Here is a 22,399-nt window from a genome sequence, read left to right as displayed (position 1 = left end):
TTGCAGTTAAAACAGTTTGTTACTTTCAATTACTTACAGTAACAGCAGGAACAGGGAAAGTCAAGAAAAAAGCAAAAGAGGGTTAGAAAGAATGTGGGGATTTGGATGGAGCTTCTGCAGAGCCAGGAGAAGAAACACATTTATGGGAAGTCTTTGGATTAGGCTGAGGAATGAGAGGGGAAGAATGAAAAGGGACATGTTATAACCCAGTCACCTCACGGCTATGGATTTACAAGTACAAACCACTGCCATTCCTATGGGGAATGGAGCCAAGGGGTTTTTACTTTTTACTTACCCCAGAAAACACCCTTTAAGCCAGGGGCTGTGCTGATTTTAGACTATTTGATGCAACAACAGCAGAAAGCCCACTCCTTTAGGAACCTTTGCTACGCTACACTCAGGTGGTGCTGGCTGGTCACTCATCTATGGAAACCAAGCAGCTCGAGCTCTGGTATTACAGAGAACAAAGCCATTCCCTTCTCTCCCTGCCCAGGGGAGCACCCCGGCATTCCCTGCTGGCACCTCCTCCCGCCGGGCATGCAGCCACGTGCCAGGGCATGCCACGCTCATGCAGCTCTCGCCCCCAAAGCCACGAAGATGCACGTGGCCAGCCCCCTCTGGATCTGCCAGCCCCTGGCCGCTCTCTGGGAACGGGGAGCGAGCTGGATGCTGCCTTGCCAGGCGTAAGGCAGGTCAGAACTCACGTTCTGAAAGGATGCAGGAATTCAAGCGCCATCTGCCCTCCCTTCCTCCTTCCAGCACGGGATTTGGATGTGCTGGGAGAACCCCTCATCCACAGGCTCTGCAGCAAACCCTGCAACAGGTACTCCCTGATGCCACTGTTTTGGTGGAAACAGGGATTTCCCGGGTGCAATGTTCCTTTTCCCGCTCTCCAGCAGCAGGAAAAAGAATCAGCTCCCAAATCAGAGTTCTGAGAAGGAGGAAACATCAGCAAAGGAGCTCCTGAGCAGCCCTGGCCTGAGGCACACCAAGCAGCTCACCAGACACACAAAGCGAGGTCCATGCAAAACCGAGCCCTGCAGTCAGGAAATGCCAAAGTTAAAGGAGTGTCCCTGCTCTTCCAGCATGGCAGCGCTTCCAACAGAGGGAACATCTTTACTGGGAAGTGTTTTGGGAACACAGAACTGCTCCAAGTGTACCCAGGAGCCCATCACCCTCCCCAGCCTCCCTGGGATGGAGCCATGGGCACGCTGAACGAGGGCACTTGAAGCCTATAGAACACAGAGATCTGAGGGAAAGGGAATTCATTCAATTGTTTCTTTGGGGCTGGCCAGGCAGAATTCCCAGGTGCTGGGGAAAAAATTCCAGAGGCCTGAAGAACCTCTCACCCAGAGCTTCTGTCCCACCAGTCATGTTCCACAGGACAAAGTGGGCAGTTGTGCTCAGCACCAGACTGGTCTCACGTGAGGAGCTGACCGAGCACATCCCAAACACTGTCATTTGTGTAGGTTTAACTGAGCCAGCCCTTAAGTATCACCTAGGCACAGCAGGAGATGAGAGCTCATCATGGGCATCTGCAGCTCCCAGCAGGATCCAGCTCATCCTGCACTGCCCAGTCAGGAGCCAAGGTGTGTTCCGGCAGCTCATTAACAGCTCCTTCTGCTCCATAAGCCTTGATTTTCCTGAACACAGGAAGTGGCCACGTTTAGCAGCACTGGTTTTCTCCAAACTTTAAAAACAATCCTTACAAGTGGTTTGAGTAAGCCACGTTTCCAGTTCTCTGTGCACTCCTCTCAGCAGGCCAGATGGTGGCCATAACATCAGAGGACTCCTGAGGGGCAGTGGCAGACACCTTGAGGTGGATGTGTGTCACCTGCAGAGGGGGGGACACCACAGGTCCAACACCTGCAGCCCAACCCTCGGGATCTTTACAGGATCTGCAGCCAGCCATCCCCCAGCAGGACATGCTGAGGCAAGGGGCAACAGATCCACAGGAGCCACCCACCCTAACACCTGCTGTGGGATCCAGGCTGACACAAACCTCACAGAAACCTGGGGACTCCAGAAGGGCATTCCAGAGTTATTCCACCCTGGGAAGACGGCGTGACGGTGGCAATGATGAAGCAATCTCAGCGTCTAAATTTGGAGAGGTCCAAGGAGAACATTCCCATCCCAGCAGGAAGGGCAGCAACAGCTCAATGGTTGTTGCAGCACCATGTCACGTGGAGCTCTGCCATGAGCACATCCCTAAAGGTGAGCACGTCCCACTGACACCAGGATTGGAAAAGCCAGCAGAGATCCTGGCTGGTGCCAGATGCTGTGGATAACGAGTGCTGTGGTGTTTGGCCTCAGCCTGCTGGCTCAGCCACAGCTCCCTGACGTTCCCTCCCCAGCTCACTGCAGCAGCAGAGGCGGAGGTGTGATTTTGGAAGAGGGAGCTGAAATTCCAAACGCCGAGCACGCCGCTGCATTCCAGCATTAACTTTGGCATTTCATAACCATGTCTTGAAACTAATAAAATTCAGGATAACCCGAGTCAAAGATCCACACATGGCAATCAGGAGGCTCCTGATGATTTCCCACGTGTGTATTTGTACATGCCCTGCTCCCAGGGCATTTCCCACCACGGCAGCACGGAAAGCTTCGGTGTCAGTATGGAAAAAGCACAACTATCCAAGGAATGTGGGACTCAATGCACCAGTTGTGTCCATCAGCCAGGCAAACCCCATCCATAGCTACCGACTGTCATACTCAGCATGGATTTCTCCTCCAGGGAAGGGGACAGGGAGAACATCTGACCCCCACGGAGGTGCGTCATGTCACTCTCCAGGGCTCTGCCTTCAAAACAGCGCCCCAGTGAGCACTGGAGTAACCTCAGCTCCTTGGCTCATCATCCTGGACAGCTCCAGGGGGATGATGAGCCTGGATCACGCGGGTACCTGAGGAGTGGCCAGACCAGCCAGGAAAACTCCCACCTTGGGAAGAGGCAGTGAACTCTTCACCTCCAGTGTGAGCTCCCCTGCACCACCACAGGGGCTGTGCTGTGATCTGGTCACACCAAAGCCAACTCCTCTTGGATTCAGTTCATCTGGGGCTCTTTGCAGGGAATATTTGTGTATCAAATTCCCAAGACCTTGTTTTGGTCCTTGTGAAACTTCATCCAATGAAAATTCTGAACAGAGGGAACTGTAATCACTGACGTGGAGGCGGGTACGTGCAAGGGGAAATGAAAATTGTCTGTTCCAAGTTTTCCGGGCTGGTGGAGGTCCCTGAGGCCACGCTGAGGGCAGGACAAGCCCCGGAGCCACTGGAAGCTGTTAGTGATGCACAGACCATGCACTACGGTTCAACTGGGGGGTTCCACCCTGAGAGCAGCCCCCACACATGCTCTGTAAGCAGTTAGTAAGTGCTACTCAAGGCTTACAACCAAAGCTGGTTTCCTCTAGGGATGCACTGCTTCAGCCAGTTCCGATCCAAGCCTCAGCCCTTCTCCTGTTATTCCATTTGCTGTGCTCTATGAGCTCCTCTCTCCTCACTGTGGAGCCTGTGAAGGTGGCTGTGCCCACCCCACACACACATCACTGCCTCACACCTCTATTTTCATGCCCTGTGAGGGCCCCCTGCAGCCCCACAGCCACAGCCAGCTGCCCTGGCAAACAGCTCTCACTGGGAAGGGCTTGGGCAGCCCAGGATGGTGCTGATGATCACTCCAGCATGCTGCCCTCCACCTGTCCCATGCTCGGATCCATTGTGTTCCTACAGCACCACGACATTCCTGCTGCTTCTCCCAAGGAGTCCTTACAGAGATTTTCTCACTACACACTGGAGTAAGCTGCTAGCAGCACATTAAAGGCTGTTTCTCAGCATGGATCTTGCAAATATTCAGCCTCACACTGCCCCTTTCCCCAGCTGTACACAGGGGAAGGTGTGCAGGAGAAGCTCATAGATAAAAGTTACTACTAGTTGTATGTACCAAACACAGATTAATTAATTAATTATTGCTACCATCAAACCTGATAATAAGCCCTATTTTTATAAAATCTAATCAGTGGCTACAATAGATACAGGTTCCAGAGCATTCCTTAACTACAGATTCAGCTACACAGCAGAGTAAGAGCCCTCCCCCCATCTCTGAACCCTGCACACATTTTAGTTTTGAAGCACCTTTGCAGCCCCAATCCCTTGAAGTGCAATGATTCCTTGGTTTGAGTGTGATGTTCCCTCACAGCCCCTGCCCAGTGTCCGACCCCAGGGCCACGGGGAGGAGGGAATGCCACCAGGGGTGAGGGTGCTGCCAGCTCTGCCCCTGTGCTGCCCCACGCTCCTTGGGGCGGATGGACAGCGTTTCTCAGGAAAGAGATGGGAGCGCTCCACCCCTCACGCAACAAAGCTTTAAAGACATCCATAACCCCCTCCCACCCCTGAGACCCCCTGAAATCCAGCCCTGGGCGTCGCACCCTCTGGGCTTCATGTCCGGAGAGGGACAAGAGGAGAAAGGCAGGAGCGTGGAGCGGGACGGGCTGGGCTGCTGGTCCTTCCTGCAGAGGCCCCGTGGCTCCTCCAGCAGCAGCCGGCCCCGCGGCCGCGCCGTGCTCGCTCAGCGGCGCCGCTGGGCGCACTTACCGTCGGGAACTTCGTCCGGCCGCTTCCGCTTCTCGTAGATGACGATGATGACCACCAGGATGACGATCTCTGCCAGGATGCCCAGGAAGGGCCACAGCGGGGCCAGGTGGCTGCGCACGCGCAGGATGGTGGTGACCGACACGGAGCCCACCTGGTTGGTGGCGTTGCACTGGTACTCGCCGGGGTCCTCGTTGATCTGCAGGTTTGTGATGCTCAGCTCGGTGTAGTTCTCTTTGTTGGAAATGAAGAACCTGCCCGAGGAGTTGTTGATGTCCTGGCAAAGGGACAGGGGTGGGAAACAGCAACAGCTTTAAGGCCTTTGTGGCACAGGAACAGGAGGAGATTTGAGGGAGGAGCCCAGGCCTGGTGTTCATCTCTCCAAACACCAGGAAGGGAACCCTGCACTCAGGGGCCTGATCACTGCCAGCATTCAGCCACTCCTTAAAACCTCCAGCTCACACTCAGCAGGGAACACTCATCCCACCCTGCTATTCGCTTCACATTTTGGCTCCGTCCATCCAATCCATGCAGCAACAGGAAACAGCTGGGCTGGAGGGGTTGGAAATTCCCAGCTCCTCTCTGCTATTCCCACTGCTGGTCACATTTTCCTGCTCACTACATCACTGGATACATGGAACAAACAGATCACCCGAGCTCTAACAGGGATCACTGCCACCTCCTCATATTAAGTCTTGTGAGCTCAACCAGTAAAACTTGGAGGAATTTATAACCCAATGTGGTTTTAAATCACATTTCTTAAGTCAGATCTTGCAGTTTGTAGCAAATTCCACAAAATGGCTTTCAGGGTAAATTCTTAACTTTGCCCAGAAATGCAGTGAGCAGCTTTTTTTCGCATACCAATAATATAAACATCAATTTTATATTTATATATTTATTTTTATATGTTTATATTTTATATATTTATATATAAATATCAGTTTTCTATTCACCCATCCAACCTCACTGCTGCCGAAAATATCCACATTCACTCACACTTTGAAGGGACTGCACTTTGAGAAGTCACAAAGCTCCTTCAAGAGCCCATGCCCAGCCCCAGGGTGCTGCTTTCCTCCCTTCTCTGCGGGTCTGGGGAGGTGGAGACATCCTGACCCCCCTCCTTACCTCAAACACCCCATTGACCTTCTTGCGCCAGACCCACTCGGGGTGGGGGAAGCCCACGGACTTGCAGTACATCAGGGCCTCCTGGCCCTCGTTTTTGTTCTCACTCCTCTTGTGCCCAGTGATGTCAGGAGTAGCTACGAGACAACAAAGCAGCTTGTAAGTACAAACAGGCTTCTTTCACTCACCTGGACCCAAATCCCTCCTGCTCCCTGGAAGCTGTGCTTTCCCACCCCGAGGGGATGTTACGGAAGAGCTGTGTTTGTGTGTCTGTCCCTGGGAGCAGCCCTGGACCCTGTGCTGTGTTTGTGTCCCTGGGAGCAGCCCTAAACCCTGGGCTGTGTTTGTGTCCCTCAGCACAGCCCTAAACCCTGGGCTGTGTTTGTGTCCCTCAGCACAGCCCTAAACCCTGGGCTGTGTTTGTGTCCCTCAGCACAGCCCTAAACCCTGGGCTGTGTTTGTGTCCCTCAGCACAGCCCTAAACCCTGGGCTGTGTTTGTATCCCTCAGCACAGCCCTAAACCCTGGGCTGTGTTTGTATCCCTCAGCACAGCCCTAAACCCTGGGCTGTGTTTGTGTCCCTCAGCACAGCCCTAAACCCTGTGCTGTGTTTGTGTCCCTCAGCACAGCCCTAAACCCTCCCCGAGCTTAGGCTGGCTCAGGGCAGTGCCTGGGCTGACCCCTGGCCCAGCAGATGGCCCCAGGCTGCAGGGCCCACCTTTAAAGCTGCAGCTCCTAATTACAGCACACGTGGCTGGATGTGTGATGGCAGCTCTGAGCTGTTAATCCACCCCAGGCCAGCCCGGCTGCTGCAGGAAACTGGGATTTCCTACAGGAGACTTCCCTGTACCACCAGCAGATTCCCTGCACGTGCACACCCAGAGCCAGCAATTCCAGCTGCAGGCTCAGAGAATGAGGGGAATTTCACAGCTCTGCTCAAAGGGAACAAAAGCCCTCGTGCCAGCAGACAGCAGCTGAGCCTGCTCTTCCCAAAATTGCAGCACAAATCTTTGGGAAAATGCCTGGCAAGCTGTCCTGCTTCCTACTGTGCTGTGTCAAAGGGGTTTTGATGCAGGGAGCATCCTGTGCCTCAGATCCTTTTTGGACAGTAACAGCGTTATCAAAATGAGATTGTGAACCACAGAAAATCCATGGCTGTAGGAAAGCCTGGGCTTCAGCACCTGCTGGTGTGTGTTCACCTGGACAGGCACACCAGGAGAGGCTCCAGGCATTCTCCAAGTGCCCATGGGAATTCCAACAGCATTTCCAACACAGCATTTCCAACACAGCATTTCCCAGGCTTTGCAGGAGTCCTGACCAGAGGATGAAGCTCAGCCAGATGCTGACTCATTAATTCCAAGATGATGCCAAAACCACTACACCATGATAGGTAAGAACAGGCCAAGAACAAACCCAAGGGGTTTATTTAAGAAAACTGACACCCAAAATGCACCTTTGCACATCAGACATAAAACCTGACCTGCATGAAGGCACCAGATCCAAACAACCCCCTGGTCTTGTACAGAAAGGAGCTGCCAGAAGCTGGAGGAAGCTGGGAGGAACATTCCCCACCTGCCAGGTGATCCCACACTCCCTGTGCCTGCAAGGGGCAGGAACACCTGGAGCAGATGGAGTTTCTGAGCTGAATTCAGATCTTCAGGCAGGAAATCAATCAGCTCTGGGGCTGGCCGCACCCTGCAGAGCACCTGCCACATCCTTCCTACCCCTGTCCCCAGCCTCGGAGAGGAAAATGACATTTATCCCTAATAATGAGGGCTCCAGAGGGCAAGATCATCTGGGGACCTACTGCAAGGTGCCACCACTTCCCTGCTGGGCTTGGGATGTTCTTAAAGCAGGAGCTGGGTGAGCCCCCTGTGGCTTTTGCTTCCTGGAGGATGTCAAGGAGGGATCTCCTCCAGCCTAGGGACACGAGAGCCCGGAGGTGACAAGGACACGATCCCAGAGCTGGCACTGCTGGAATGCCACCCAGGACTGCAAACTGGGAACATCCCCATGAGGAAGAGCAGCAGTGGCACTCAGCAGCTCAGAGCTGCACCCCTCCATGGGCTGGCTTCCAGTGCCATCCTGAGCAGGGCTGAGCCTGGAAAAGGGGTCAGGGACAGCACTCCCAGCTGGCCCAGTTTGTGTCAGGCTGCTGGCAGGGAGGGAAGGGAAAGGGAACAGTTTCTGGGACACCTCCACTCCTGCTCCAGGGTGACACAATGACATTGCTGGAAGGAGAGGCCAGCTCCCAGGGGTGATCCCAGCAGAGCAGCAGTGCCCAGAATACCTCTGCTCCTCCCTGGCTCTGCTGGGCCAGGGCTATTCCTGGAGCACCCAGGGAGCTCCGTGCAGTGCTGGTGTTTCAGGGCTCAGTGCCACCACCCAGACACCAAGCCAGCATTTTCTCTCCCAAACAGTGCAGGAAACTGTGTCCTGCTGGCCCCATATCCCTGCAGCCCCAGCTTTAGCAGGTTTTTCCTGGGAATCTTTTCAAGCCAGGATTGCTCCCTGCACCGTTCTGCTCTGTGACTGCCAAAGCCCACGGCTGATTCCTTAGGTTTTAAGTTTTTCTGTTCTGTGTTGGTGTGCAGCTTTTAGGTTTATGTTGAGTGTTACTGGGATCTTTTCACAGGGTGGTGAAGACAAAACAATCCTGTTCCAGCTGGAGACTCAAGGACAATCTCTTCAAACTTCAGGCCCAAAACTTAAACAACATGAAAAGAGGAGGGTGGGCAAGCAAGCAAGGAGGGTGAAACTTCATCATTTGAAGGTATTAACTGGACAGTTGGCTCCTATATGCAAATGAACTAAAATTTATCAAAATGTGAGATCTCGTGACCAAGCTCTGTTTTGCTTCCATCTTGGAGCCCTCTGGGTACTGCCAGGGTGTGGCTTTTGAAGGCACTTCAATAAATCTCCACTTTATTCCTCCTAACTCTATCCAGCCTCTGCTCCAGCTCCTCAAGGCATCAGGGTGAGGCAGGTTTTGTTGGGAAGGATTTGGATTTCAGCTCTCAGGCACCAGAGTCCCCTCTCTGCTCAGAGCTGCTCTGTCACTGCTGCATCACTGATCACTGGCACCAGCAGAATGCCCCTGGCAAAGGGAGGTTTGAATTCCTGCACGTGAAGCAGGAAAAATCCTGAAGGTGGGCTGGAAACACCTCACAAAGAGCAAAAGGAAGCAGATCTAATTGAAATTAACTGCAAGCAAAAAAAGGAAAAATAAATAGACATTCAGGCATGCTTGACGTGAGAGGAATTCTAAGCAGAATAATTTTGAGAGCTTTAAACCAAAACACAGGAGAAAAGGGGTTTGTGGCAGGGTGACCATGGGGCTCCAGTGCTCCCAGCTCCCAACAGGCACAGAACTCAGTATGCAGCAGCTTTCTGAAGGGTTTAGGGGTCACACAGCCAGGAAAATTCATTTCCTCATATACAGGAGGCATTCAGCCCTTCCAAGCTCTGAAAGGAGCTGAAAAGGAGGGAAATTTAAATGTGTGGCACCTCCAAACCATGGCCCAGTTACCTTCAAGTTTCCCATTAAGAGACAAAATTAAAGCAAGGGCAAAGTGCCTAAAAATATTCCTGCACTGCAAACTGGGATGTCTGAGGAGTGACCTGAACAGGGGCTCTGGAAAGTTTCTTTTTCTGGTTATGATTCCAATCCCTGCCTCCCTCTGGAGCTTGAAGGCACCAGGAGAAGGGGGAATGTGAGAGGATTTCTGTGGATCACTCCAAGATGCAGCTGGGCTCAGAGAAGGTCCAATTTAACTCATTGCTGGTAGAGAGGAGCCAGGCTGCAGCAGAGGTTTGCTGAGACAGGCAGGAATTGAGGAGCAGGCTCTTCCCCAGGAAGAACTGGGGAGGATGGAACAGGAAGGTGCAAAGGGAGCGGGAGGAATCCCTTGATGACGCAAGGGCAGGAAGGGGAATTCAAAAGGTCCTTCCAGCACCTGTTTCCTCTCCCTTTCTCCCAAGATCCTGCAAGAGCAGGAGCACTGCAGAGTTCTCCAGGGCTGCATTTCACAATTTCATCCTCAGGCCTCCAGAGCTCCACACCAGCACTGCAGGGATTCCCCAGGTGGAAATGCAGCGATCAAAAATTCCCTCCCAGGGGGCAGGAGGGGGTGCCCTGGCCAGGCCTGGCAGCTCCAGCACCACCACCCCACCAAAATCACCCCTGGACACCCCAGCCTGCTCCAGTGCCAAGGAAAAGGAGACATAAGATCCCAGCTCCAAGGGCCCCTTTTCCCTAAACCCAGCATTTGCTGGATTCCCAAAACCCAGTGATTCCCTAAACCCAGCATTTGCTGGATTCCCTAAACCCAGAATTTCCCTAAACCCAGCATTTGCTGAACTCTGTAAACCCAGCATTTCCCTAAACCCAGTGTTTCCCTAAACCCAGCGTTTTCTGGATTCCCTAAACGCAGCATTTGCTCAGCCTCAGGTTTGCAACTCGGAGCTGCCCCCAGAGCTCTGGGGTCCTGAGCAGGAACAAAGCCCCCCCAGCAGCTCAGCAGAGCTGGCTGAGGGAACTCCTGGAATGAGTTCCCAGGAAAGGCACCAGACACTGCCACTAAACCCTGAATTCCCAACTGCTCTCACACATCTCCCCCGTGGATTTATTTGTGAAAAAATCCCAGAACGGTTTGGGTGAAGGGACCTAAAGCCCATCCAGTGTGCAGGGACACTTCCCCCTAGGCCAGGCTGCTCCAGGGCCAGGGCAGGACAGGAGGCAGAGCACACCAGGGGAGGTGGCCCTGCACGCCCTGGGCTCTGGGGAAGCTGTTCACGAGCTGTCAGAAAATCCCTATTTTTGGAGCAGGAGCACTCTGGCATTCAGCACCCTCCTTTCCCTGTGCATCAGCAGAGAGAGCTGCACCATAATTACAATCAGCATAATTACAGTTAAATCTGAGTGTAATTGCCTGAGCACCAACACGACCCATGCAGGTAAATATGAAATGACAGACGTGCACGGGCACCCAGGTGGCGTCACTGTCCCTCACATCTGCTCCAAGTGCAATCCCCATTTACCATGCCCAGTTTCCCAGGAGGAGCATTTCAGTGTAAATTCCCTGTGGGAAGTGAGTGGGATCAGTTCTCCTTGCACTTCCATCACAGAAATTGACTTTTCTTGCCTCAGAGTGAACTCCCAGCTCCCTGCCAAGCTCTCCTGGTGGCCCTGCCTGGCAGAGCAGCAGCCAAGCCCCGTGGCAAACACTGCCAAAGGGCCTTGCAGAGACCATCCGAGCTGGCAGAGGTCTTGCTCCACTCCCAGAGCTGCACTTCCCCTCTCCAGGAGTGGTTTGTCACCTAAAGCAGCCCAGAGGAGCCAGGAGGAACCGTACATTTTAATTAGGGTAACATTAGGAGATTCAGCAATTAAAGCAAAAGAGCACAATGGAAGAAAAAAAATCTCCACAAAAAGGAAAAGAAGGAAAACGAAAGCCCTCCACCTGTGTACCCTGAACACCCAGCCAAGCTGCTCAGAGGCACAGCGTGGTGCAATTCCATTTCCCAGAGAGTGATGGATCCTCCCAGCCGGATCCCAGGGCCCGCCAAACTCCACACAAATTCCCAACCTCAGCCCTCCCTGCAGCCCCCTGGGAATTCCCTGGGAATTCCCTGACACCAGCACTGCTCTGTGGCTCCCCCACAGCCACACTCGTGGCAAACCTTGCCCATTTTGCAGCTTTTATTTCTAATTTCATGCTCCTGGAGGTGCCCAAGACCCAGAGGTGTTTCAGTGCCCACAAATGCACGGCTGCTCCTATCTCTGAGCTCCTTCCTTGAACGTGTGCAGGTTTTCCCTCACAATCAGAGCTTTTATCTAGGATAATAAATTATTATTTCTGGTTATTAACCCAGGCCTGGCTCTGCATGCTGAGGAGGCCTTTCCTTTGTTGTGGGGCCGCTGAGGGAGGCAGGGAGTGCCACCTGCAGGGCCAGGGGAGGGGACAATGGGGCAGTGACAGCTCCAGCAGTACCTCTGACTTCGATGGTGGCGTTGGCCACGGGAGAGCCGGAGAACACGAACACGCACAGGTACTCCCCCGACTCCTCTGCTCGGGCCTTCAGGATCCTGCAGGGACAGGACACAGCACAGCTGCTCACACCCACAGCACCTCAATTAGCACCCCTTAATTGCACCCTTTCATTGTTGCTGCAACCAGGGCACGCCCACCCCCCCACTGAGGCACTGCTTCCTCCCCCAGAAGACTCCTTTCTTATGAATTATTCCTTTTCTATTAATTATTCCTTTTCTAATGATTCCTTTTTATTAATTATTTTATTTCTTATTAATTCTTTTATTTATTATCCTTTCCTTTTTTATTAATTCTTTTTTTATTCAAGCAAAAAAAGCCCCCGCAGAAGAACACAAACCCTGCAATAAAATCAGTTAATGACACGTGGAAACTGCTGAGACACGTGGAAAAAGCTGCTCACTTCAGTCTGAGTGCTGACAGCATTTACACACCCAAATCTCGAGTTATAAAGTGAATTAATTTCAGATAAGCAACTTTCCAATGCAGAGCAGTTCAATAAGCACGCTCAGCACTGCTGCTTGGAAGGCGCTGCAGGCGATGCTCAGAACGAGGAGGGGAAGGACAAGGTGGAACTGTCTGACTCTCCCCGGGCTCTGGTTGCCATCAATCATTCAGGAGCTGCAAACTGACACAGCTCAAGGTTTCACAGGCAGCCAGGAGCAGCCACCCCGAGCTGCATGAAGGGTTAGGAGAGGTTCATTCCACTGCCAGTGCTGGAAGAGGCAGGATTTTTAATTGAAGCAGTTTAATCTCTAAGTTCTGGAGCTTTCTGGATGATAGAAGTACCCAGCTCTGAACTCCGAGCACCAAGAACATCTTGCAGCAAAATAAAGTGACTGAAAAAACAAGAGCCCGGGAGTTTAAGGGAAATAAACAGAATACAAAAGATGAACCAACATATAAACCAAAATATAAATAAATGGGGGAGGTAAACCCCCTCTGTAACCACAGCTACGCTGCTGCTGCTTTTCACTGAGAAAACTTGCAATTCTTGGGTTTTAAATGTAACCAAAGCATAGTTAAGGGGCAGATCCAAAGTAAAACTAAACAGCAGAGAGAGCCTGAACTCCAGCATCAGCAAAGCAGCCCAGGAGTGGTCAGGAATTCAGGATCTACTCTGCAAATGGAAACCTGGGATTTCTCCAGTCGTCCCTGGGATTGCTGGGAGCTCCCACAGTCCCCCCATTCCCTGGGGACAAGGGGACTGTGGTGCTCTCCCACTTCACTCCTTCCTTCCCCAGCAGTTAAAGCTGAAGCCAAGCCTAAATCCTTCTTTACAGAGGAATTTGGAAGGGAAAATCCAGCCTGGCTTGGGACAGGAGTCAGCCTCGGCCTGGCCCTTGCTGGGCAATGATGTGCAATTCCCAGGAACCCTGAGCACCAGTCCCATGCAGTGACTCCTCCTGAAGGAAGCAGAGCCCCCAGAGCTCAGGCCCAGAGCTGAACGCTGCACTGAGGGAGGGACAGGAAGGGGTTAGGGAAGGAAATGACACTCAGTTTTTAACTGCAAAATTAGCCAGGTAATTCAAAGTGAGCTAAAGGGGAAAACTAAAGGACAAATCATTATCAGGATCAAACCCAACTTCCACAATGCTGTGGATGAGAGGCTGCTTTGCAAAGGCCATGCAAACCTGGAACATCCCCTAGTCCTGTGCCAGTGAAGCAGGGGGAAAAGGGCCCCTCTAGAGACAGAAACTGTTAGGACCAAGTTGCCAGCAGGGGTTCAAACCAAGCTAAAGTTAAGCCAAGCTAAACTGCTCTTCAGCTTGGCTTAACGTGGAACTGGAAGTTGGATTTGCTGTGCATCAAGGAGGAAAATGGATGGAAAGAAAAAACAGGGCAAGAAAATCACAGGAACAGACTGAGGGCACAACCAAGGGAGCTGCAGGGGATCCCACCAGCTCCAGCCAAGGTCTGGGATCATCCTACAGCAGTGCTGTGACCAAACAACCCCACCCACACCTCAGGAACATCTCAGAACACCATCCCTGCCCGTTCCCATTTCTCATTCCAGCTGGGATTTTGGGTTCCAGCAGGATGTGCAGCAACAGACCCATCATTAAGGAGATGGGCAGGATAAACCCCACACGCTCCAAGGAAACCAAACCCATGCTGTGTGCTTGAACCCTGGAGAAGAACTCTGAATTTACAGTTTTACTCATCCACCCTGGAGCTCATTGTGGGAACACCAGGTGTGCCCTTGTCCCCTGGCTGAGCCCAGGCACCCACACCTCAGGAACACCACCCCTGACCATTCCCATTTCTCATTCCAGCTGGGATTTTGGGCTCCAGGACAATGGGCAGCAACAGACCCACCCATGAACCCTGGAGAAGAGCTCAGAACTGACAGAGTTTTACAGAGCCACCGCTGTGGGAAGGAACAGCGGGTGTGCCCTTGTCCCCTGGCTGAGCCCAGCCTACCCACACCTCAGGAACACCATCCCTGCCCTCCCCAGGGCACGAACACCATCCCTGCCCATTCCCATTTCTCATTCCAGCTGGGATTTTGGGCTCCAGGACAATGGGCAGCAACACACCCATCCATGAACCCTGGAGAAGAGCTCAGAACTGACAGAGTTTGACTCAAGCTACCACTGTGGAACAGCGAGTGTGCCCTGCTGCCCTGGCTGAGCCCAGCACCCACCTGTACTCGGTGGTGTTGGAGGCTTTCCTGGTGCCCGGGATCTCCTCGCCGTTCTTCACCCAGTAGCTGGCGGCCAGGGGGCTGGGGCTGCTGGTCAGGTTGCACTGCAGCGTGACGGCCACGCCGGCCACGTGCAGCACCACGTCCTCGCTGGCGTTGATCCGCGGCTCTGCAAGGCAGGGACAGCCCTCAGCACCCGGCCCCTGGGGACAGTGCCAGCTACTCTACGTGGCACAGGGGGTGGGAGGGGAGGGCACCACACGGGGGATGGCACTGCGGGACACACGGAGGAAGCACAACCAAACCAAAGAGCTCGGAGCTGGCGCGGCGGCGCCCCGGGGCCGCGCTCCTGGGGAGAGACAGAAGGGGTTAATGGTTTCTTGGGAATCCCCACACATCAGGTAGGTAACACCAGCACTCCTGACACACTCTGTGCTCCCCGAACAAACTCCTGGGGCTGCACGGGAGGCCTCAGTTACTCCTCCAGAAGCTTCTTGCTGGCTGGCACTTGGTTCTTATCGCTCTTTGACCTTATCACTCTACAGCTCTCTGAAAGGTGGTTGTGGCCAGGTGGGGCTGGGCTCTTTCTCCAAGAACTGACAGAACCAGAGGACACAGCCTCAACTGCCCCAAGGGAAATACAGGCTGGATATTAGGAAAAAGTTATTTACAGAAAGAGTGATAAAGTTCTGGAGGTGGTGCAGTCCCCATCCCTGGAGGTGTTTAACAAAGCCTGGATGTGGCACTGGGTGCCAGGGTTCAGTTGGGGTGTTGGGGCTGGGTTGGACTCGATGATCTTGAAGGTCTCTTCCATCCTGGTCATTCTGTGAATTCTTCTCCTTGAGGTTTCAAACAAACCCATTTTTTATATAAACAGCGCTCAAATTTAGGCTTCTCAGTAATATTCTGGATTTGCCCCGGCCAAAGGCTGCTGTGGGCCCAGGTGCACCCAGGAGATTCCACACGGCACAACTTCCCTGGTGTGTGGAACTGGGGAAGGCAGGAGGCTGAGGGAGAGCAGCACCCAAACCCTGACAGGGAAATGTAAGGGTACACAGCAGGCTAAAATCACAGCTGCAACTGGTTTGTGCCTGAAGCAACCTGGAGCACAAACATAAAGAACAAAACCAGCCCCAGTGCATGAGCAGAGCCCAGGAGTTCTGCTCTTTGCTGGCTGCTTTGGGGCTGTTCCACTCCACAGCCTCACCTGGCATCACCAAATTCCCATTCTTTAGGGCAAAGCCTTTCAGAAGTGCTAAAATCAATGAGGGCACTGTCCTGCTACTTGAGAACCACGCTGCCTTCAGCTGCTGCTGCTCTCCAGCACACACAGCTGGCTGATTCTCTGTCACAGAATCTGCTTCTCAAACTTGGCAAAAAGACCTTTCTGCTGCAGGGCCTGTGCCTCACCTCGGGTCTGAAGCATTCTGTGAAAAACCACCTCACACAGGATGGCACCTTAAGAATTTCACAATTTCTGCTGTTAGTCTTCCCAAAAAAAAAATGGTTTTAGTATCAGCTTGGCCTGCAGGCCACCCCAGAGGCTCTGTGTGGAAATGCTGCTGTGTGCCCTGCCTGGGATGAATTCCCGACTGATTCCAGATTCCCCTCTGGATGCAGGGGGCTGAGGAAGCAGCAGACATCTCCCTGATTTCTGCAAGTCATGCAAGCAGTTTGGATTCTGCAAACTGTTGTGCCCTGTGGCAACAGTTTGGGATATAAATTATGATCCATGGAGCCTCTGGAATGCAGGTTATGAAACACAACGAGAGAATAGAAAATCCCACTTGTGTGTCAGAACCATCCCAGCTTTCCACACAGGGAAGGAACATCCCTGTATGCCATGGCACATCCTTAGATTACTGCCCAGGGAGGAAAAATACCCATCCTCTGATAACCTGCAGCATTCCAGTCCTGGATCTCCTTCTTGGAAATCCAGCTCTTTAAATCATTCTTTAACTGCAGCAACACTGCAGTTGCTGTTTGTATTACCACATTTTTCACTCTCTTTCTGCCTCCTTTCTCTCACCCTGGGCATTTTATCCTTTCAAGGTTTGTTTGGGCCCTAAATTGTTGTGTTATTCCCGTATCGTGCACCATTCCTGGCCTGCCCTGTGTGCTTTTCCACCCCCAAAGAGCTCATCTGCATTCCCACAAAAACACTGACAGAGCTCTGGGAATATTTCTGGAGCGTGTCTGAAATAGTAACTCCGTGACTGACCTGCAACCTTTTCAGTTTTAGTTTAGCAGAACTGAAGGCAGCTGTAAGTCTCATTTCCAGCTTCACCTGCATTTATGTTACTTTGATTTGGTTATTTAGAAAGCAAATGGATGGATCAGTCTCCTCATTTAATTGCAGGAGACAAACTGCAACTGGAACACTGGGACAGCAGCAGCCAAAGGGGGATGCTCACCTAGAAAATCACCTTTTACAGATCACTTGAAGTGCCCATTTTATGTAAGCTCAGCTTTTACAGTTAAAACCCAAGCAAAGCAACTAAAAAAAAACCCCAGCAAGTGAAATTCTGGTTCCAAATCCGGAATGAGGTGGAAGGCAGACGGTGGTTCCTGGGTGCCAGATTTTCAGAAGCAAGTTGATCTCTGCAGAGGCCAGGACGGAGCCTGTGCTCTGTGGGGCTTTGGTGTCACAGCAGGGCAGCAGCTGGAAACTCCATTGAGCCACACAATTCCCATTTCCCAGACAAATGGAATGGAGCAGCTGAGGCCATCTGGGCAGGCTCAGGGAAGGGGCTCCACTTCCAGGGACACCTTGGGAACCTCGTCCCCGCTTTCCTCTGCCTCCAGCAGGCTCAGGCAGGTGCTGATGTCCACGGGCTCCTTCTCCCAGCAGGAGCAGCTCGGCTGTCCCAGCACACACAGGAAGGCACTCAGGGGTTTGTTCCATATTTCCCTGCACAGCAGAGCCCCAGAGCAGCGAGATCCCACACAAGGCACTCAGGAGGCAGCTCCCACTCAGCAGCAGCAGCTGGAACAAACTGGGAGGGGAGGAGAGGCTGAACTGCAGTGCCTGCAGCAGCTCCTGCCTGCAGCAGCTCCGTGCCAGGGGCCTGAGGGAGGGAACGCCCTGTCCACAGGGACACATCTGTGCTGCCAAAGGCTGGCTCTGCACAGCAGCAGGATTGTGTCCCCCAGAGCCGCTCTGGAGCTCCTGGACTGTCCCAGGGCAGGCTCTGCAGGGCACGGGGCTCTCTCCAGCACACAGCACTCCCTAGCAGACACGTTTGCAGCAGCGTTCCCAGGATGGCAGAGCTGCTGCTGGAGGCCATGCAAGCATTCCAGTCCTTTGGGAGCCCAAAGGACACGGGAGGGCCGAGGGGTGGGCTGAGCTGAGCAGCTCCAGCTCAGGGCCCCGGTGTAACCGCGGTCACTCCACAGCACCGGGGTCACCAGCCATTTCTCCACGTGCACCAAGGCTGTTTCCATTTCCAGAGGGAAGGTCTCTGATCCAGCAGTGCCCACGGCAGCACCAGGCTTCGGGGACAGCTTTGGGGGGGATTTTTGAAAGTACCCAAATAAAAAAATCAAGATACAGAGTTTTGTACTCAGTAGGGCATTAAAGGGTTGTTTGTGCACAGAGCACAGGAGCAAGACCAGACTTTTGCTCTGCTCTTCTGTCAGCTGAGGGCACTGAGAAACCACCCAAAACAAGTTCTCCTGTACCTGCACACTGCAGATTTAATTCCACCTGTAACTCAGCAGCCATTTCCTTAGGCAAATGCAAGTTTTACATCTGGCCCAATATTATTCTCTATGGAATCTAACTGTATGAACTCCCAAATCCACCTGGGCTGAAAAGCAGAGTGAAGGCAGGAAAGCCTTGCCACAAGCAAGAACAAAAAGCAATTCTGGGCCAAGCACAACCGCTGCTGTCAGAGCTCTGCTGCTGCCAGGAGCTGCACCCTGGATGGAGTCACTGAGCTCAAGTTTGGGCTCAGCACTAGGCAGGACGTTCCCCCCTGCTCCCACAGGCTGGATTAGGAATGGCTGCATCTCCTCAGTGCTGCTGCATCAGAGAACTCCTTAGGAACATGCTGCTGGCCAGGAAGGAAAAGAAACACCACAACTTCATGGAAAATTCCAAACATGAAAGGTCACGTGGAACTGAAAGGGAAGGATTTATCCAGAAGCAGATATGTAACCAAAACCAGGTGAGGAGGCATTCCCAGAAATTCCAAGAGAACAGAAGAAATCAAAATAAAATGGTTAGAGATGGGAAGAACATGGAAATCAAAGAGAAAGGCACTGGTGGAGAAGCCAGGGAGGCTGGAAACCTCCTACAAAACTAAAGGGAGGAGGGAACAAACACAAATCCGACAGCGGGCTGGTTTCACACGGAAGCGCTACCACACATCCCGAGGTTTTCCCGAGTGCTTTGTCCTAAGGAGAAGAGACACGGGTGGCACACAGGGTCAGCACTACAGGCGAGGAGGAGCAGCCCGCGGTCGGGAGGACAGGACAGGGTGGCAGAGGGTGGGGACACGGGGGCGGGGTCACCAGACTGCCTCTAGACACTACAGTGCCACTACTGGGGGCCGGACTCACTCTGCAGGACGCTTATAGTAGCCTGGGCTCGAATCCACGTAATGGAGGGATTTTGCCTCAAGTCATTCCTCCTGGGATCGTTGCTGGCCCTGCACTCGTAAGTCCCAGAGTCTTCCAAGGTAAGGCGGGTTACTCTCAGCACACTCACCCCATTGGCCCCGTAGGCAGTGTTAATGGTGACACGGCGCTTCCGAGCGCCATCCCACAGCTGTTTGAAAGCCTCAGCCCGGTTGACTTCCGCATACCACCACTGGATCTCTGGAGTGGGGTTCCCAACCACATCACAGTACAGTTCAAAGGCGTCCCCCGTGAGCTTAGTTTCTGACATGGGCGACTTGACAAACCCGGCTGCAGGGAGGGGCAGCAGAAACGCAGTGACAGAGCGGCAGAAAACAACAGAGCTCACACACAACACAGCAGCGGGGCAGAAAACACAGTTAGAGACATGGCATCGGCAGTGACACGGCTGGGGGACACCCAGAGCACCGGCAGTGACACACCCAGGGCATTGGCAGTGACACAGTGACACGGCTTGGGGACACCCACGGCACTGGCAGTGACACACCCATGGCACCAGCAGTGACACGGCTGGGGGGACACCCACGGCACTGGCAGTGACACAGCTTGGGGACACCCATGGCACCAGCAGTGACACAGCTTGGGGACACCCATGGTGGCTTGGGGACACCCATAGTACTGGCAGTGACACAGCTTGGGAACATCCATGGCACTGGCAGTGACACAGCTTGAGGACACCCATGGTACTGGCAGTGGCCAGGGCTGCAGGGCAGGAATTCCCGGTATCCCTGCTGCTCCTCCCTTGCCTGGCAGCTGCCCCTGGCACCCTCCCCACGGGATTTCCAGACCTTTGCCAGCCCTGGGAAGCTCAGGTGTGCCAGGGTTAAGTGTCCCTGGTCAGGGATCTGCTCCCTGAGGAGGTCTCTTTACCTGACCCACCCCCAGGGCACCAGGGGTAAAATCCCAAACCTGTGCCAGTTGTGAGCTCTGCTCTGACCTCCTCTCCCATCTATTCAGGACTCCAGGGCATGGAATCCCCCAGGATACAAGTGACCCATTTTCCTGATCAGCCCAGCTCTGGGAAAGGGAATTTCAGCGGAATGAACGCTCACAACCAAAAGGGTGTTTTGTTAGGAACCCACAAAGGACCCTCAGCAGTCCCCGCGTTGTGGAGAGGGCTGACACCCGTGCTCAGGCCACAGTATAGGAGATTCTGGATATCCTAAATCCTCCGTACTTACCCGCCTCAGAGCCCTGCTGGGAGCACACACACACACATTAAATTGTCCTTCAATCCTATTTCCAAAGATATTTAGGAGAATAGCAGTGCCTCAACACCAGGGCCCTCCCCCAGGCCCCTCCTAAAACTGCAGGATTAGGACACAGCTGGCCAGACAGATTATGCAGCAAAACCCGTCCTGGTGCTGTGCTGGGGCAGGGGACATCAGCAGCGTGGGGAGGGACAGTGTCACACCAGGAAAACTCACCAGGAGCCTGTCATCCCTGTCCTCGGATTGTGCCATCCCTGTCCTCACATTCCTGGCTTATTTTAGGATGAGAGGCAAATCAATGAGGTTTGGAAATGGAAATGTGGGCTTGGAGCACTCATTAAACAGCCCCCTAATGGCCACAGCCCCCTAACGGCCACAGCCCCCAGTGACAAATGGCCACAGGCAAAGCCCCCAGTGACCACAGCCCCCTAATGGCCAACGGCCACAGGCCCGCAGTGACCGGCAGCCACAGCCCCCTAATGGCCACAGCCTTTAATGACCAACAGCCACAGACCCCAATCATGAATAGCCACAACCCCCATGACCAGCACTGACCCCAATGACCAGCGCTCCCTAACCCTAAATGACCAGCAGTGACCCCAAAGACCAGCGCTCCCTAACCCTAAATGACCAGCACTGACCCCAAAGACCAGCACTGACCCCAATGACCAGCGCTCCCTGGGATGCCAAACAGTCTCCATACATAAATTAACAAATATTTCAATTACCAGGGACAGTTCTGGGTTAATATTTTGCATTTCCAGCCACTCTCAAACAGCAGCAGTGAGCAAGGTGATGCTCCAGAGGGCCACTGCCCACGCTGACACCCAGCCAGGAGCTGCAATCGGCCAGCACCAAGCAGGAATGCGTAAAAAAAAAACAAAAAAGGGGGGAAAAAGGTGAATTATTCCCAAGGCTGCAGCACAGGGCAACTGGGAAGGGAAGTGCTGCTGCCTTTGGGCCCTGCCAGTGGATTCCAGGGCTGTCCCAGCACGGAGCGGGTGACACTGGGCAGGTCCCGGTGACGCAGGAGCTGCCAGAGCCCGGCCTTGCCTTTCTTGGGCCTGTCCCACAGCTCTGCTCCTGCTCCAGAGAGAGCAGCACCACAAAATCCCAAACCCAGACAGAAACACAAGCGCAGGACTGCCGCAAGGGACTGCGCTCAGTTTAACCCCAAAGATCTGGGACTGTGCTCGGTTTAACCCCAAAGATCTGGGACTGTGCTTGGTTTAACCCCAAAGATCTGGGACTGTGCTCAGTTTAACCCCAAAGATCTGGGACTGTGCTCAGTTTAACCCCAAAGATCTGGGACTGTGCTTGGTTTAACCCCAAAGATCTGGGACTGTGCTCAGTTTAACCCCAAAGATCTGGGACTGTGCTCGGTTTAACCCCAAAGATCTGGGACTGTGCTCGGTTTAACCCCAAAGATCTGGGACTGTGCTCGGTTTAACCCCAAAGATCTGGGACTGTGCTCGGTTTAACCCCAAAGATTTAGGACTGTTCTTGGTTTAAACCTAAAGATTTGGCACTCTGCTCTGTTTAACCCCAAAGATTTGGGACTCTGCTCAGTTTAACCCCAGAGATCTAGGACTGTGCCATGTTTAAACCCAAAGATTTGGGACTACTCATTTTAAACCCCAAAGATTTGGGATTGTGCCCTGTTTAACCCCAGAGATTTGGGACTGTGCTCGGTTTAACCCCAAAGATTTGGGACTCTGCTCGGTTTAAACCCAAAGATTTGGGACTCTGCTCTGTTTAACCCCAAAGATTTGGGACTCTGCTCTGTTTAAACCCCAGAGGTTTGGGACTCTGCTCTGTTTAAACCCCAGAGGTTTGGGACTAACCTAAACCCCCTTCTGGAAGTGATTTATTTATTCAGGATTTGATCTCATCCCCCAATGGTGTGGATGCATACAAGGAGCAATTAATACCCTAAAACCAGGGGAACATTTCAGTTTGCACACAGAATTCCACTGGAATTCCAGGGGCTCCTCACATTTCCAAACTCTGCCTTTAAAAGTGTATTGGGGAAAGAAAATTAAATCCCCACTGAGAAAAAAGAGGATTTTCAGAGCTCAGGAATTATTGCAAAATCTGCCAGGGTAAGAATACACAAGGCAGTCATCCCTGAACTGCAGAAATTATTGT

At 53.0% G+C, this 22,399-nt stretch overlaps 1 protein-coding gene across 1 annotated transcript in view; it reads right to left on the bottom strand.

Moving 5' to 3' along the window:
- NPTN (neuroplastin) overlaps positions 1–22,399 on the bottom strand; it is a 41,659-nt gene that overhangs the window by 5,055 nt on the left and 14,205 nt on the right. The window contains exons 2-5 of the mRNA XM_053987963.1: positions 14,400–14,568; positions 11,696–11,790; positions 5,707–5,840; positions 4,585–4,858 (exon numbers count right to left, since the gene is read on the bottom strand). Coding sequence (XP_053843938.1) covers positions 4,585–4,858; positions 5,707–5,840; positions 11,696–11,790; positions 14,400–14,568 — 672 coding nt within the window. The remainder of the gene's footprint in view (positions 1–4,584; positions 4,859–5,706; positions 5,841–11,695; positions 11,791–14,399; positions 14,569–22,399) is intronic.

The sequence above is a fragment of the Vidua macroura genome, chromosome 12 (assembly GCF_024509145.1).
Source record: "Vidua macroura isolate BioBank_ID:100142 chromosome 12, ASM2450914v1, whole genome shotgun sequence".
Classification (NCBI taxonomy): Eukaryota; Metazoa; Chordata; class Aves; order Passeriformes; family Viduidae; genus Vidua; species Vidua macroura.
This window is presented reverse-complemented; position numbering and strand designations above follow the sequence as displayed.